This window comes from Natrix helvetica (genome assembly GCF_964273705.1).
Source record: "Natrix helvetica genome assembly, chromosome: 3".
NCBI lineage: Eukaryota > Metazoa > Chordata > Lepidosauria > Squamata > Natricidae > Natrix > Natrix helvetica.
Genome location: NC_138549.1, coordinates 40389270 through 40404305, shown reverse-complemented (window position 1 = coordinate 40404305; position 15036 = coordinate 40389270). Strand labels below are relative to the sequence as shown.

The window sequence follows — 15036 nt, the reverse complement described above, 5'->3', positions numbered from 1 at the left end:
ATATGTAGTTTATTTAAATTTAAAAAAAATATGAAGGAAAGGGTAAAATAAATGTTAATGATTGGAAATTTATCAGAAGTAGTCTATTTTTTGGAATATGTTGCTCCCATTTTCTCTAATCATTTTTCTTAATCAATCTTTTTCTTTTAAATGGTTACAGAATTAGAAAAACTTTAATGCCAGATATACCAGATCCTAAAAATGTATATTCTGATTTATTCAGGAATCATAATGGAAACTTCCAGGTAAGTTATTATGGAATGTTGACTCCCACTTCCTAATTTTTGATTCCCCTGACAACTAACTAGCTTGCACAAGTCTATTTGAACTTGTAGATTCATTAGAAATCTTCAAGCTATTTTGCACATATTTTGCAATGGCCAGAGATTATTTATTTATTTGCACAACTATTTCCGGATTGTTCCCTTCTTGAAGCATTCTAGGCAGTTCATAATCCCCCCCCCCAAAAAAAGCAATTAGAACCATGACATAACCAAAACAAATATCACCAATTTATGACAAGTAGAATTAAAATATGTAAAATAGATAAAACTAAATTGATTGATTGTGTGCCATCAACTGGTTTTCTAGCCCTGGTGACCTTACACCAAAAGTATTAATTATTAAGCTATATGATATTCTTAATATGATGCATCAATTACTGGGACAAATTATATATCCCAATAGATAAAAAATAGAGGATATGCCTCAGAGTAGTCTCAGATTTCATAAGGCAGAGCAAGTTAATTCAGAACAGATTTTTGTTTATTTTGTTTGGATCGCTTGATCTGAATTCATTCCACTTCAGTTACTAGATTGCATGCAGCTATTGCTCCAAACTGCTTCAGACCAGTTGTACCAACATGGGAGGATGTAGGTGAAATTTTTGATTCCCCTGACAACTAACTAGCTTGCACAAGTCTATTTGAACTTGTAGATTCATTAGAAATCTTCAAGCTATTTTGCACATATTTTGCAATGGCCAGAGATTATTTATTTATTTGCACAACTATTTCCGGATTGTTCCCTTCTTGAAGCATTCTAGGCAGTTCATAATCCCCCCCCCCAAAAAAAAGCAATTAGAACCATGACATAACCAAAACAAATATCACCAATTTATGACAAGTAGAATTAAAATATGTAAAATAGATAAAACTAAATTGATTGATTGTGTGCCATCAACTGGTTTTCTAGCCCTGGTGACCTTACACCAAAAGTATTAATTATTAAGCTATATGATATTCTTAATATGATGCATCAATTACTGGGACAAATTATATATCCCAATAGATAAAAAATAGAGGATATGCCTCAGAGTAGTCTCAGATTTCATAAGGCAGAGCAAGTTAATTCAGAACAGATTTTTGTTTATTTTGTTTGGATCGCTTGATCTGAATTCATTCCACTTCAGTTACTAGATTGCATGCAGCTATTGCTCCAAACTGCTTCAGACCAGTTGTACCAACATGGGAGGATGTAGGTGAAATTTTTCATACTTTTAAAGAGAAAGTAGAAATACAAAGAATATCAATTTCAATGACAAGAAATCAAAATGTCCTTTGAAACATTGGGAATGGGGGAAAGGTTCAGGGTTAAAAGAGATCCTTAATTTTATTATTCATTTTACCTAATGGCCATCCAATTTTTCATCCTAACTAACTGCTGGCAGTATTGGCAAGTTGTTGTGAACAAGAAATTAAGTTTTATTTTTATTTAACATTTATGAATTATATTTATATGGCTATCCGGTTTACCTAAGGTTACTCTGGGTAGCATATGATTATCCAATAAAACAATGCATATATTAAAACAATCATATATATATATATATATATATGTTTGTGTTACAACCCCTGGTATGACCAAATTTTATCAGCACAAATACAACACACACACACACACACACACATATATATTTATATTTATATTTATATTTATATTTATATTTATATTTATATTTATATTTATATTTATATTTATATTTATATTTATATTTATATTTATATTTATATTTATATTTATGTTGTATTTGTACTGATAAATAAATAAAGGGAGACTAGTATAGATCTATTTCGAGCTAATTAGCTCTCATCAGCTAGCCATACCCTTACTGGGATTTGAACCCGGGCTGTATATATCTTAGGTAGGAGTCTTAGCCACTAAGCCACGGGCTCTCTTCCTTATCAGTTGAGCCAGGGAAATAGGTATGTATTTGTGTTACAACCCCTGGTATGACTAAATATGGGAGGAAGGTCACTACTCCCTCTTTCTGTCCTTCGGCTTATCACAGAAGACCATGCAGGCAGAAAACCATATTTTTATTTTTAATGTTGCCTTTTTATATTTATCTTGTATTTGTACTGATAAATAAATAAAAGGAGACTAGTATAGATCTATTTCGAGCTAATTAGCTCTCATCAGCTAGCCATCAAATCCCAGTAAGGGTATTAGCTATACTTCCTCCCATATTTAGTCATACCAGGGGTTGTAACACAAATACATACATACATACATACATACATACATACATACATACATACATACATACATATATATGCATTGAATATATGTGTGTGTGTGTGTTTGTGTGTTAAAATTAAATATACCACATATATTTTTTGGTAGTGAATTAATTCATTACTTTTCATATTCAGTCATTGACAGCAAGAATCACTATGTTCAGGAAAGGGCATTATCAATATGAAATAACACTCCATCCCTTTGAATAAACCCCTGAATTGATGTATTAGCGTCGATGTTGCTTATCATAGGGGTAACTATCATTGTTACATAAAATATGTAAAAAAAATCTGGGATCCAAAGCATGGTAAAGTTGGGAAAATTTGGTACATTTTTTCTCATAAATTTCATAATCTGATAAAAATAATTTATAAACACCTATATTTGGTCATATTCACAAAAAACGAGAAACTGAAAGAAGCCAAAATTTACCCATCCCTGATCAGTGTTTCAGTGCTATCAGTCATAATAAATGTCTGTATGTTCTGAAAGTTTATTTCTAATGGTTATAAACATTTTTGGTTTTGTTACATTTTGAACTGTGCCATAAATGAAACAGGTATTTTTATTTAATATGTTTATATATAATATTAATATTTTATTTAATATAAATATGACATATTTAATATGATACTTTCCAAACTGTTGCTATTCTATCTGACCAAGGAGATCTCATTAGTTTTACCATGGCTAGAAGACTTGCGATTATTCTAAACATTTTAGACTATGATTCACATAACCTGCCCTTTAGGTCCAATGATCACAATTGTTAAGAATTGTAGTCAAATGTTAAAGGCAAGTAGGTCATTTTGGGCAAATCACTGTCTCTCAGCACAACTCACCTCACAGGATTATTGTTGTTGGGAAAATAGGAACAGGAAGGATCATGTTTGTTATTTATAAAAACAGTAAAGGCAGGATAAAAATACATACATACTGTACATGCATACAAAAATGATCAAAGATTAGGGAAGGCTATGCTATACAATACAATACAATAGTAGAGTTGGAAGGGACCTTGGAGATCTTCTAGTCCAACCCCCTGCCTAGGCAGGAAACCCTATACCCTTTCAGACAAATGGCTATCCAACATCTTCTTAAAGACTTCCAGTGTTGGGGCATTCACAACTTCTAGAGGCAAGCTGTTCCACTGATTAATTGTTCTAACTGTCAGGAAATTTCTCCTCAGTTCTAAGTTGCTTCTCTCCTTGATTAGTTTCCACCCATTGCTTCTTGTTCTACCCTCAGGTGCCTTGGAGAATAGTTTGACTCCCTCTTCTTTGTGGCAACCCCTGAGATATTGGAACAATGCTATCATGTCTCCCCTATCTGAATATTCCATGTAGTAACAGCACCTTGTTGATCTTGACTTGTCTAAAAAGCTAAGCTGAAGCAAATCTGCTTAGACTGTGAGTGATAGACTGGACATACAAAGGATATAAGTTCAATCAAGAAGTCGGAAATACATCTTGGGACAAGAAAGACAAATCACTCACATCTACATAGACATGAGCATGACATCACTAGAAATCAAATATTAGTTCCAAAGGGACTTTACTTTTTATTACCAGTTAACATGCCTCGAAGATACCATTTAAGAAATCATGGTAATCAGTTGGTGATTTTTTCCCCCCAAGGAGTGGATTAATAAAACTGAGAATGTGCTGCCTGAAACACAGTTAGAGCGTATAGAAAAAGAATGTATGATTGAAGAGGAAAAAGAGGAAGAACTCCAACAAGCTAAAATGGAAGCCAAAGGTATGTTTTTGAAATCCAGTATATGAATATGGAGGCTGTATTGCCCTTTTCTAACTTAAATTACAGCTTTTGTTTGAAATTAAACTTATGAACTGAACATAGCAATTTATAATGCCAAATTACATCAACTGTTAGTGAAGCAATGCTAGTGTTTAAAAAATGGGAATGTTGCAGAAGAGAACAACTCGCATAAAGAATAGTTGTAACAAATTCCTTATCTGGGCTTATTAAAAGGAATAGAAATGCAGACATGATACAGGTATATTAAAGTATCCATGTACCAATAGAATAGAATATTTGTAGTTCAGGGATGAACTGGGGGTCCTTGGTGCTCTTAGAGCTTGGCTATTTTCTTGCAGACATTTCATTGTACAATTAGGTAAGATCGTAAGTGATAGAAGAGAGTGGGGTTTGCTCTATTTATATACAAGTGGTCTGTCCAGTGTTGGAATAAAAGGCCAATATCCAATGAGGGAGCAAAGAATTTTAGAAACAAACCACTGTCTTAAAAACTGGTGTTGTCAACATAAATTTGGCTTCCTAGACTTGCAAGAAAAGACAAGGCTAATAACAAAAAAGTTTATTTCAACATATAAATAAATTGTTAAATAAATAACAAGAAAAAATAAAGGAAACAGTTGGTCCACTAAAGAGAGAAGATGGCAAGGAAATAGCAGGCAGTAGAGAGAAAGCAGAGCTGCTTAACTCATTCTTTGCATCAGTCTTCACACAAAAAGAAACTATAGCCCAGTGATGGCAAACCTATGGCATGCGTGCCATAGATGGCACACAAAGCCATTTGTCAGGGCATGCGAGGCGCTGCCCTGTCAGCTGGCCAGCACACATGTGCGCGCTGGCCAGCTGAGTTCACCCTTTTAAAGCCATTTTTCGCCTTCCCCAGGCTCCAGAGCTTTTATAGGAGCCTGGGGAGGGTGAAAAGAGCCTCCCCTGCCCCCCCGGAGGCCCTCCGGAGGCCCCATGAGCTTCCCTGAAGCCTCCGGGGTGAAAAAAACCAGCCCTATGGGCAAACCGGAAGTTCAGAAACGGACTTCTGGTTTGCTCGGAGGTTCATTTTGACTGCGTCCTAAAGGTCCCTGAAACATCCTGAGGCTTCCGGGAGGGCGGGGGAGGCTGTTTTTGCCCTCCACAGGCTCCTATAAAGCCTCTGGAGCCTGGGGAAGGCAAAAAAAAGCATGCAAAAAATGGGGGGTCTCGCCTGTAGTGCACACTGGAGGGTTCGCACATTGCATTATGGGTACGGCACGCCTGCATACTACCCCCCCTGCGCTCTCCTCACTTATGGCACGCGAGCCAAAAAAGGTTCGCCATCGCTGCTATAGCCCAACCTTCCAAAAACATACAGTAACTTCAGCAAGGCATTCAACAAAGTAGACTACAACCTACAGTACTTCTTGGTAAACTAGAAAAATATGAAAAATACAGAATCACCATTGGATGAATTTGTAACTGGATGACAAACCATGCTCAGTGAATAGTTCTTAATGCTACTACATCTACAAGGACGGAAATAAGCAGTGGAGTACCACAATGTTCTGTCTTATGCCCAGTACTCTTCAATATCGTCATAAATGATTTAGATGAGGGACTAGAAGGGGAACTCATCAAATTTGCAGATGACACTAAGTTGGCAGGAATAGCCAACACCCCAGAAGACAAGCTCAGGATCCAAAAAGTTCTTGACAGATTTGAACAATAGATCCTATCCAACAACATGAAATTTAATGTGGAGAAAAGTGAAGTTTTACACCTACCGTGTTTCCCCGAAAATACAACATGTCCCGAAACTAAACCCTTGCCACATTTTTCGCGTGGGCAAAAATATAAGCCCAACCCTGAAAATAAACCCCCCTCCGGCCAGGCAGAGCACCGCTCACTGACCTAGCGTTATTCCGAAAGCGCCAAGTCCAGGAGCCGGGGGGGGAGCGCTCACGTTGCTTGCTGCCTTCGGGATACCGCTAGGTTGGGGAGTGCCATTCTGCCTGGCCGAAGGGGAGAGTTGCCGGGCGGCTGCTCCCTTGTGAACTGGCTCCCTAGGCCACCGCCGCTGGCTGCTGCTGCCCGCCGCCGCCGCCCCGCTCCGCTCCGCGCATAACTTCCAAACTCCAAAACTCGGGGCCGAGGCTTTCAGCATCGGCCGCTCTAGGAGTGCTCTCTATGGTGGGCCGGCTGCCAGACAGAGAGTCTTTCGGACAGAGTCTTCCAGCAGCCGGCCCACCATAGAGAGCACTCCTAGAGCGGCCAATGCTAAAAGACTCGGCCCCGAGTTTTGGAGTTTGCAAGTTATGCGCGGGGCGGGGCGGCGGCGTGCGGCGGTGGGCAGCAGCAGCCAGCGGCGGTGGCCTGGGAGAGCTGCGCAAGGGCTTGGTGAGGTTGCGGGCGGAACAGGCACTCGCGCAACCCCCTTCTCCAGCCGGGCAGAGCTCCATGCACTGACCTAGGGGGTATCCCGAATGTGCCAAGCCGCAGGAGCTGGGGGGTGGGCAGAGCGCCACATGGCTTGGCACCTTAGGGATTACCCCCTAGGTCAGTGAATGGCGCTCTTCCCGGCTGGAGAGGGGATTTGCCGGATGGCTGCTCGTGGGCATGGTTACCTCATGGCTGCTTCACCCCTGAGGCTGTGCCCGGCTCTTCGGGAGCCAGTTCACAAGGGAGCAGCCGCCCGGCAGCCCCAAAACAATAAGCCCTCCCTGATAATAAGCCCAAGGGCATATTTCGTGGGGCAAAAGAAAATAAGCCCCTGTCGTATTTTCGGGGAAACACGGTAGGTAGGAAAAACCAAATGTAATACAAACCTGGCTCAAAAACAGTAATTGTGAGAGAGACCTTGGAGTCCTAGTGGACGATCACTTAAACATGAACCAATAGTGTGCAGCAGTAGTGCAAAATGCTAATACAATCCTTGGTTGTATAAACAGAGGCATAGAATAAAAACCATGTGAAGTATTAATAACACTTTAAAAATCTTTAGTAAGACCACACCTGGAATACTGCATCCAGTTTTGGTCAATAAACTACAAAAAAGGTGTTGAGACTTTGGAAAAAAAGTGCAAAGAAGACCAACTAAGATGATTAAGGGCCTGGATATAAAACATATGAAGAACTGTTGCAGGGGTTCAGTATGGCCAGTCTAGAGAAAAGAAGGACTAGGGACTGACATGATAGCAGTATTCCATTATTTGAAGGGTGACCACAAAGAAGAGGGGATCAACTTATTTTCCAAAGCACCAGAAGACAAGACAAGAAACAATGGATGGAAACTAATCAAGGAGAGAAGCAACTTGGAATTAAGGAAAAACTTCTTAATAGTGAGGACAATTAGCAAGTGGAACAGCTTGCCTTCATAAGTTGTATGTGCTTCATTATTGGGTGTTTTTAAGAAAAGACTGGACAACCACCTATCTGAAATGGTATAAGGTCTCCAGCTTGAGCAGAGGGTTGGACTAGAAGACCTCCAAGGTCCCCTCTAACTCTATTCTGATTGATTGGTTGTGTTTTAGGTAGTTCCTTGCTTGGTTGTTGGTTGATATTAATCCTGGTGTTAAGCTCTGCTTCTTTGGGTGTTGCTTTCCGGTGAGTAATATACTAAGACTGAAATACCCAGAGTCATGGACCTCCTCATGGGCCTTACTACCTACTTTCAGTTTGATGAACAAATATACCAACAAATCAGAGGAACACTAATTTCAGGACTCATAGCAGAGACTGTAATGCAATGTCTAGAAACCACTGTACCCTCATGCATACAATCAAAAGTATGGATTTGGTAAGCAGATGAAACCTTTTTCATAATAGAAGAGGGTCAAGCAGAGAAGACACATGAAACTATCAACATCTTTAAAGGAATAAAATTGCAGTAGAAGAAAGAAAACGCAACACACTACCATTCCTAGACATCATCAGCAGAGATAATGGAGGCAAACTAGGCTATACTTTTAGCTTGTTCGTAAAACCTGCACTAACCAAATATCCCACTACTGCAGTAACAAGCCAACCTCAAAGAGAAGCTGTGTAAGAACACGATTTACATGAGCCCCTGCCTCACTGGAACAATCTTGAACATCAGGAAAGGGAAACAGTTTGTCTGTATCACATCTTCGAACAAAATGGATATCTTCACAACTTTATCAAAAGATGCCTGACCACTCAGCCCACTACAGTACACCCATGCTATGAAAACTACAGTATAACACTGCCATATGTTAAAAACATCTCAGAAACAATCAACAGACTATTGCAACCACATGGCATCTCTATAGCATGCAAACCAGCTAAAGCCCTCCCAAACATCTTAAATAAACCAAAAGACTCAGTACCTCAAGAAGTACCTCAAGGAGTCATCTCCATGTGTAAGTCCTGCATTGTAGGCTAGACAGGCAAAGGACTATCAGAGGGCATCCATGACTCAACTGGCAATCAGAAAGCATGATGAAAACTCATTAATTGTGCAACACATAAAACAGAGTTAACCATAGTTTCAACTGAGAAACTGTGAGCATCCTTGACCGAGCTAAGTCCAAAAAAGCTAGAGAATTCTTGGAAGTCTGGCACATAGACATCTGCATACCATTCAAAGAGACAATCAAAAAGCTAAAAAGGAAACAAAAAGACCAAACACTTCCTCACCAGCAATTAACATCCAGCTAAGCAGATATTAATACCATGATTAACATTAGTTACACAAACAAGCAGTAAACAATACCCCAGCCAAGGAACTACCAAGAATTCTACCAACACTGAAAGGGAAAGCTACTTGGATCACGTTCAGCATTCATGTTCAAAATAAACAGAGAGCCAGTTTGTTTGGTGGAAAACTGTATCTCTATCTAAGAAACTATGTGATAACCAGCACTAAATGACTATGATACAAAGATAAGCAAATCCAAGTCAGTTCTAACAAAGTTAACCCTATCATCGTAGATATACCATTATCCCGCCCACTTCCACCCACAAATCCACCCAATTACCCAAATTATACCCCTAATCACCAGCACCAATCACCATGACCCTCAGCCACACCCCCACTCAGTGTCATCATTGCCCCTTCCTTATTGGCTGCACCCAAGTAGAAGAGTTACTTCAGAGTAGGCAGCTACACTTCAGAGTAGGCTCTGAAGTGCAGTTACTGTCCAGGAGGATCTAACAGGCTCCGCCGACACCAGAGAGATGAGGGGAAGGGCTTCAATGGCGGCCCCAGCGGCATTAGTGGCAGCGTCGGTGTTGGTGGCGTGTAAGCATGGCTGAGTGGCTGCGGCATTGGCAGCGTTGGTGATGGCGGCATGGAAAACCTCACTGAGATTGGGAGGTAGCGTCCCTGCAGGAAAGCTGCTACCCCGTGAATGTCAGCATGAGGGCTAACAACTTGTATATAAACAAAGCAAACCTCACTCTCTTCTAGCACTGCGGGTGTTACCTAGTTGGGTAATGAAACATCTGCAAGAAAATAACCAATCTCAAAGAGCGTAAAGGACCCCACAAAGTAGCCATGATACAGAAAAAAATGTATAACAATATGCTTTTTTTCTTCCTTTACAATAATAGGATCCAAGATCAATCAACCTGAATTGTGAAGGCCTTTTTCTTAAGAAAAATAAATTATTATAAGTGGGTGGAAATGTCTGTGTGTCTTATAGAGCAAATGTTGCTGAAGCCCTGCCCACCCTCTGGCCCCCACCCTTCAGCTTTTGCCTTCCAGCAATTTGCCTCATTCCAGCAAACAGCAAACATCCTGGTCAGCTTCAGCACAGCTTGATTTAGCACGAGCAGCTGATTGGTGGTTGGATCTGCCTCCTGGAATATGCCTATCAACTGTTCCCAGCTGTGGGGATTGCCACCACCACCATTGCCGCCCATCACCGCTGCCGCCTATTGCCACCTCTGTGTGTCCTGTTTTCAGCCTCCTTGTGCCCCATTTTTGGCCTCTATGCACCCCATTTTTGACCTGTTCCAGGCAGTGGGGATTGCTGCCAGTGCTGCCTATCCCCACTGCTGAAAATGGGGCATGCGGAGGCCAAAAATGGGATGCATGGCCGAAAATGCGACACACAAAGGCAGTGATAGGTGGCAGCAGCAATGGGCAGTGATGGCAGCAATTGGCGGTGGCAATCCCCACAACCTGGGACAGCTGATAGACAGTATTCCGGGAGGCAAATCCAACTGCCAATCAGCTTCTTCGTGCTAAATCAGGCTGTACTGAAGCTGACCAGACTGTTTGCTGATTGCTGCAAGGAGGCCAACTGCTGGGAGGCAGAGGCAGATTTTTTTTTCTTGTTTTCCTCCCCCAAAGTTAAGTGCGCCTTGTAGTCCGGAGCATCTTATAGTCCAAAAAATATGGTTCAGACTATCAGAACTAGGTGAGATATTTGAAACAAACAGTAAAGATTTATCGATTAAGAAAATATGTGCTCTATTGCCATTATTTCAGGCTTTGCATCAGCACCTTGCATATTTGTGTAACTCCTGGGTCTTATATTCTGCAGCAGAGCACACAGGCTGGCCCATTTATTTGTTTGCTACCAATGTGCTTCTACCTTGCATTGTCACCATTACATTATTGAATCCCATCCACATGCATTCCCTCCTTTCTAGAAACATTTCTTGATGGTGAATACTAGCAGCACCTTCAGCTAAAAAATCATACAATTGCTCAGCTTCAGTAAGCATTGGCAATCACTGTATCGCTCAATGCCGATATATTTTCTTGGAAATGTAAATTTCTGGGAAGCCCCCTATTAAGGATTGGAACTGTGAGGCTACAAGTAGTTCTCATTTAGTGACCCAAATTGGGATGGTAACTTAGTTGTTAAATGAAGCAGATCCTGCCTCTTTTTAGGAGACAACTATTATAGCTCTTGGTACACACGTACACGCGCACAAAGTGGGCCATACATGTACTGTAATACATTTTATTCTGAATCTGTAATATGCTGGTTTGAAGACATAGCCATGGTTACTATATTAAACCAGCATAACATGTTAATTGAACAGAATGAATCTTGCTTCTCTACTGCACAGGCGATTACTACTGTGAACAACGGAATCCCAATTTATATAATTCATTGAATAAAAAGGAGAGTTAGGGGAATTCTCTAATGTAGATTTCCCAGATACAAAGGACAATTAAATAAATACTGAAAAAGAATCCCTACCAGGTCTAGCCCACAGGGATAAATGAACACAAATAACCAGAGATCTTGGTAAACCTTCCTTCCAAAAATGTAGGAGGCATCAATTAGTTTAGTTTCATTTAGTTTAGTTTTATTAGTTTAAGGAGAAGTACACTTCACAAACTGAACTTTTTAATTCTGACGAGATAATCCTATGGGTTCAGAATATATTTAAGTAAGTCATACCAAGAGACTAACTTTATGGCCCTAAGCAAAACAAAATCATTCTGCAGAGATGAATCTATAATGTGAATCTTAAGCTCCTTTTTAACCATAATGATGTCTCTGGTAAAAATAGATCTCTGAAGACCCCATTTCTGGAGTAAACAAAGTATTATTTGAACTAATATATCTCACCATATGCAGTATACTAAATTCCTGTTTCAAATGCCCTGAGACATTTTAGCCAATAAGTAAAATTATGCTGGCAAATTTTGAGAAGTGAGCTGTCTGTCTGTCTGTCTGTCTGTCTGTCTGTCTGGACTGTCTTCAAAAGTAAGAACGGAGTTGAAGCTTTTATAAAAAACCCCGAATACAGCCTTTAGCATATTGTTCAGTATATAATCAAATTAGTGAGTGACATCAAAATACTAAATCACTAATCAAACAGTACCTCCTTATCAGTTGAGCTTAGTGGATAAGACTCCTGCCTAAGATATAATACAGCCCAGGTTCAAATCCCAGTAAGGGTAAGGCTAGCTGATGAGAGCTAATTAGCTCGAAATAGATCTATACTAGTCTACCTTTATTTATTTATCAGTACAAATACAACACAAATATAAAAAGGCAACATTAAAAATAAAAATATGGTTTTCTGCCTGCATGGTCTTCTGTGATGAGCCGAAGGACAGAAAGAGGGAGTAGTGACCTTCCTCCCATATTTAGGCATACCAGGGGTTGTAACACAAATACACACACACACACACACACACACGTATGTCTGTCTGTCTGTTTGTCTGTCTGTCTGTCTGTCTGTCTGTCTGTCTGTGTTACAACCCCTGGTATGCCCAAATATGGGAGGGAGCTCACTCCTCCCTCTTTCTGTCCTTCGGCTCATCACAGAAAACCATCCAGGCAGAAACCCATATTTTTATTTTTAATGTTGCCTTTTTATATTTGTGTTGTGGCTAACAAATCTGCCTAATATGTAACACATCCCAGGTTCAAATCCCAGTAAGGATATGGCTAGCTGATGTGAGCTAAATAGCTTGAAATGGATCCATACTAGTCTCCCTTTATTTATTTATCAGCACAAATACAACACACACACACACAAACAAACAAACACACACACACACACACACACACACATAATATGAATAATTTGCTTTCAGAAACTGCTGTGGCTGCATATTCTTAATATACAATGTGTTTTCAGCAGTCTTCAGCATACATGATTCAGTGGTTTGTCAGCTTGAGAAGGACAATGCCATTCGCCATTTTTAATAATGGGAGTAAAATAGCAGTCCATTTGTAAGTACAAGTTCTGACACATACAAATTTGAGCTAAAGATAGAATTGGGAATGTTCTTAACCTGGGGACTGTCTGTAATTCTAATCTTGAGGTTTGGATAGGGCTGCTCAGTGGTTTTGCCTAGCCTGAGCAGTGCCGGTTCTTGATTCTCAAGGCCTTATCCTAAATTTGAGCACATACTTTGAAAAGCGGCTTGAACTGAAGTTATGATTAACTCAGACAATTAATTACTCGTTTTTTGTTGATTTTTTTTTCTCCACAGCATTCTGGTGTTAAGAATCAAGAAGCATAATTTGTATCCCGGTGCTTAATATATGATAGAAGGTATCTCACAATCTCTGCCTGAAGCAACAACAAACGATTGAACTGCAATCATTTCAGTTTTGTTCCTAAAATTTCTTCTCTGTAGACTGTTTGCCATTCCATTGTGTGAATTGTATGCCTGGAAGTTTCAAAATATTAAATTACATTTGCCAAATAGCCATCAGGATTACAACTGTAATAAGCACAACAATTGTTATTGCAGTTGTTCTAAATTATGTTTTTCTAGTCATTTTATATTTTCACCTGAACTGCTATTAGATATTCATATGCTACATTTAATTTTATATGTAAGATTCACCAACCAAGTGCATTTAGGAGATTTCCTACTTTCTCCAGGTATGCAGCTCCCCAGAAGTGCTATTATTTGTAAAATTAAAAAAATGCTTACTATGGCTCAGCTAGATGATATACAATTTGCTTTGGAAGCTATGTAAATACTTTTTGGCTCTGGAAATGCAAACATTATTTAGTTAGGTGACTTTAAACTAGTACAATTTGATGGTGTATATTTTTAATGATTTGTTCTTTTTATCAGTTCAGAACACAGAAAGGCATTCTAACAGAAAAATACATTTTTTTCTTAAAGAATGTATGATATTCTAACCAACTGTGTCTTTGTAATTATAACTTTCTGCTGTAATTTTGAACTTGAATACTCAGTCAATTCATGTGTACCTCAACTGCTTGGCTCTTAATATTATTGATATTCAAAAGAGATTAAAGTGAAAGTTTACTGGTCTTCTCCATCTGCTTTTGGGATTCCTCTTCATTGGCATGGGATATATATTTCAGTAATTAAGCACATGCTTTTCAACTGGAATGCTGACAAAAATCTCATCACTATTCCAGAATAAATCTCAGCTGGGTAGATGGAATACTTCCAGGCTAAATTCATCTATTTGATGTCCTGTTCGTAACCAACATCATTGGTACTCTATATGGTATATTTGTGGAAGATCAATAAGCCCTTGGTCTATTTCTTGAAAAGAATGAGTTAATGTAAACCCTATTTCTAATTGATATCTTCATAGGAAAAAAAAAGCAGAGGTTTATTTTCTCTTCTCCCCACCCTAGTGATTCTCCAATCCACATTAGTATAATGAAAGATCCAATATATTCAGAAAAGTAGTGATATTAAAGTATTTAAAGTGAGATTCATGAATATAAAAAAAAATCCCCCATACCTGGATACCACCGAATTTTAGGAATATTGTCTCTAGTGAATATGTTCTGGGGTATTTGCTTTTTGATTAGAATATTTCAGTCTCATTTCACATAATGAAATACGAATGCATTTTATTTTCTTCTAGTTGCAATCCCACAATGGCTCATTAGCTAGCTGCAATTATTATTATTTTTCTGTTTCTTGCTAATATGAAAGTGCATTGTCTTGCAATGAGTTCCTTCATTCTAAGGATATTGGACTGCTTTATACAGTACCTCCCCTGCTTTATTGACTTTGGGAAGCTTCAATATTTTTGAAAATCAAGAATGAACTTTGGATCCTCCTTCATTTTGTTGTTTAGAAATGAGTAATTATGTCCAAGCTTTCTTTTATCATTAGTTGGGTCCAATGGTCAGGTTTTAAAAAGCATGTTCTCAGCATTCTCCTAGAACTGTGATGACGAACCTATGGCATGCGTGCCACAGGTGGCATGCGGAGCCCTCTCTGCAGGCATACGAGCCGTCGCCCGGCTCAGCTACACCACACATGTGCACGCACCTCCCGCCGGCCAGCTGATTTTTGGGCCTCTGCCATGCATGCAGAGGAGTCAT

General features: G+C 39.4%; 1 protein-coding gene across 3 annotated transcripts in view; it reads left to right on the top strand.

Annotated features, from left to right (window-relative positions):
* Positions 1-13989, top strand: part of CRLF2 (cytokine receptor like factor 2) — a 39676-nt gene extending 25687 nt beyond the window's left edge. For 2 of the 3 annotated variants that reach the window (XM_081945965.1, XM_081945964.1), the window contains 3 exons: positions 161-245; positions 4158-4278; positions 13199-13989. In XM_081945965.1, the coding sequence (XP_081802091.1) occupies positions 161-245; positions 4158-4278; positions 13199-13212 (220 nt within the window). In that variant the 3' untranslated portion in view covers positions 13213-13989. The remainder of the gene's footprint in view (positions 1-160; positions 246-4157; positions 4279-13198) is intronic. The other variant, XM_081945966.1, reaches the window with a different exon arrangement.
* Positions 13990-15036: the final 1047 nt, after the last annotated feature.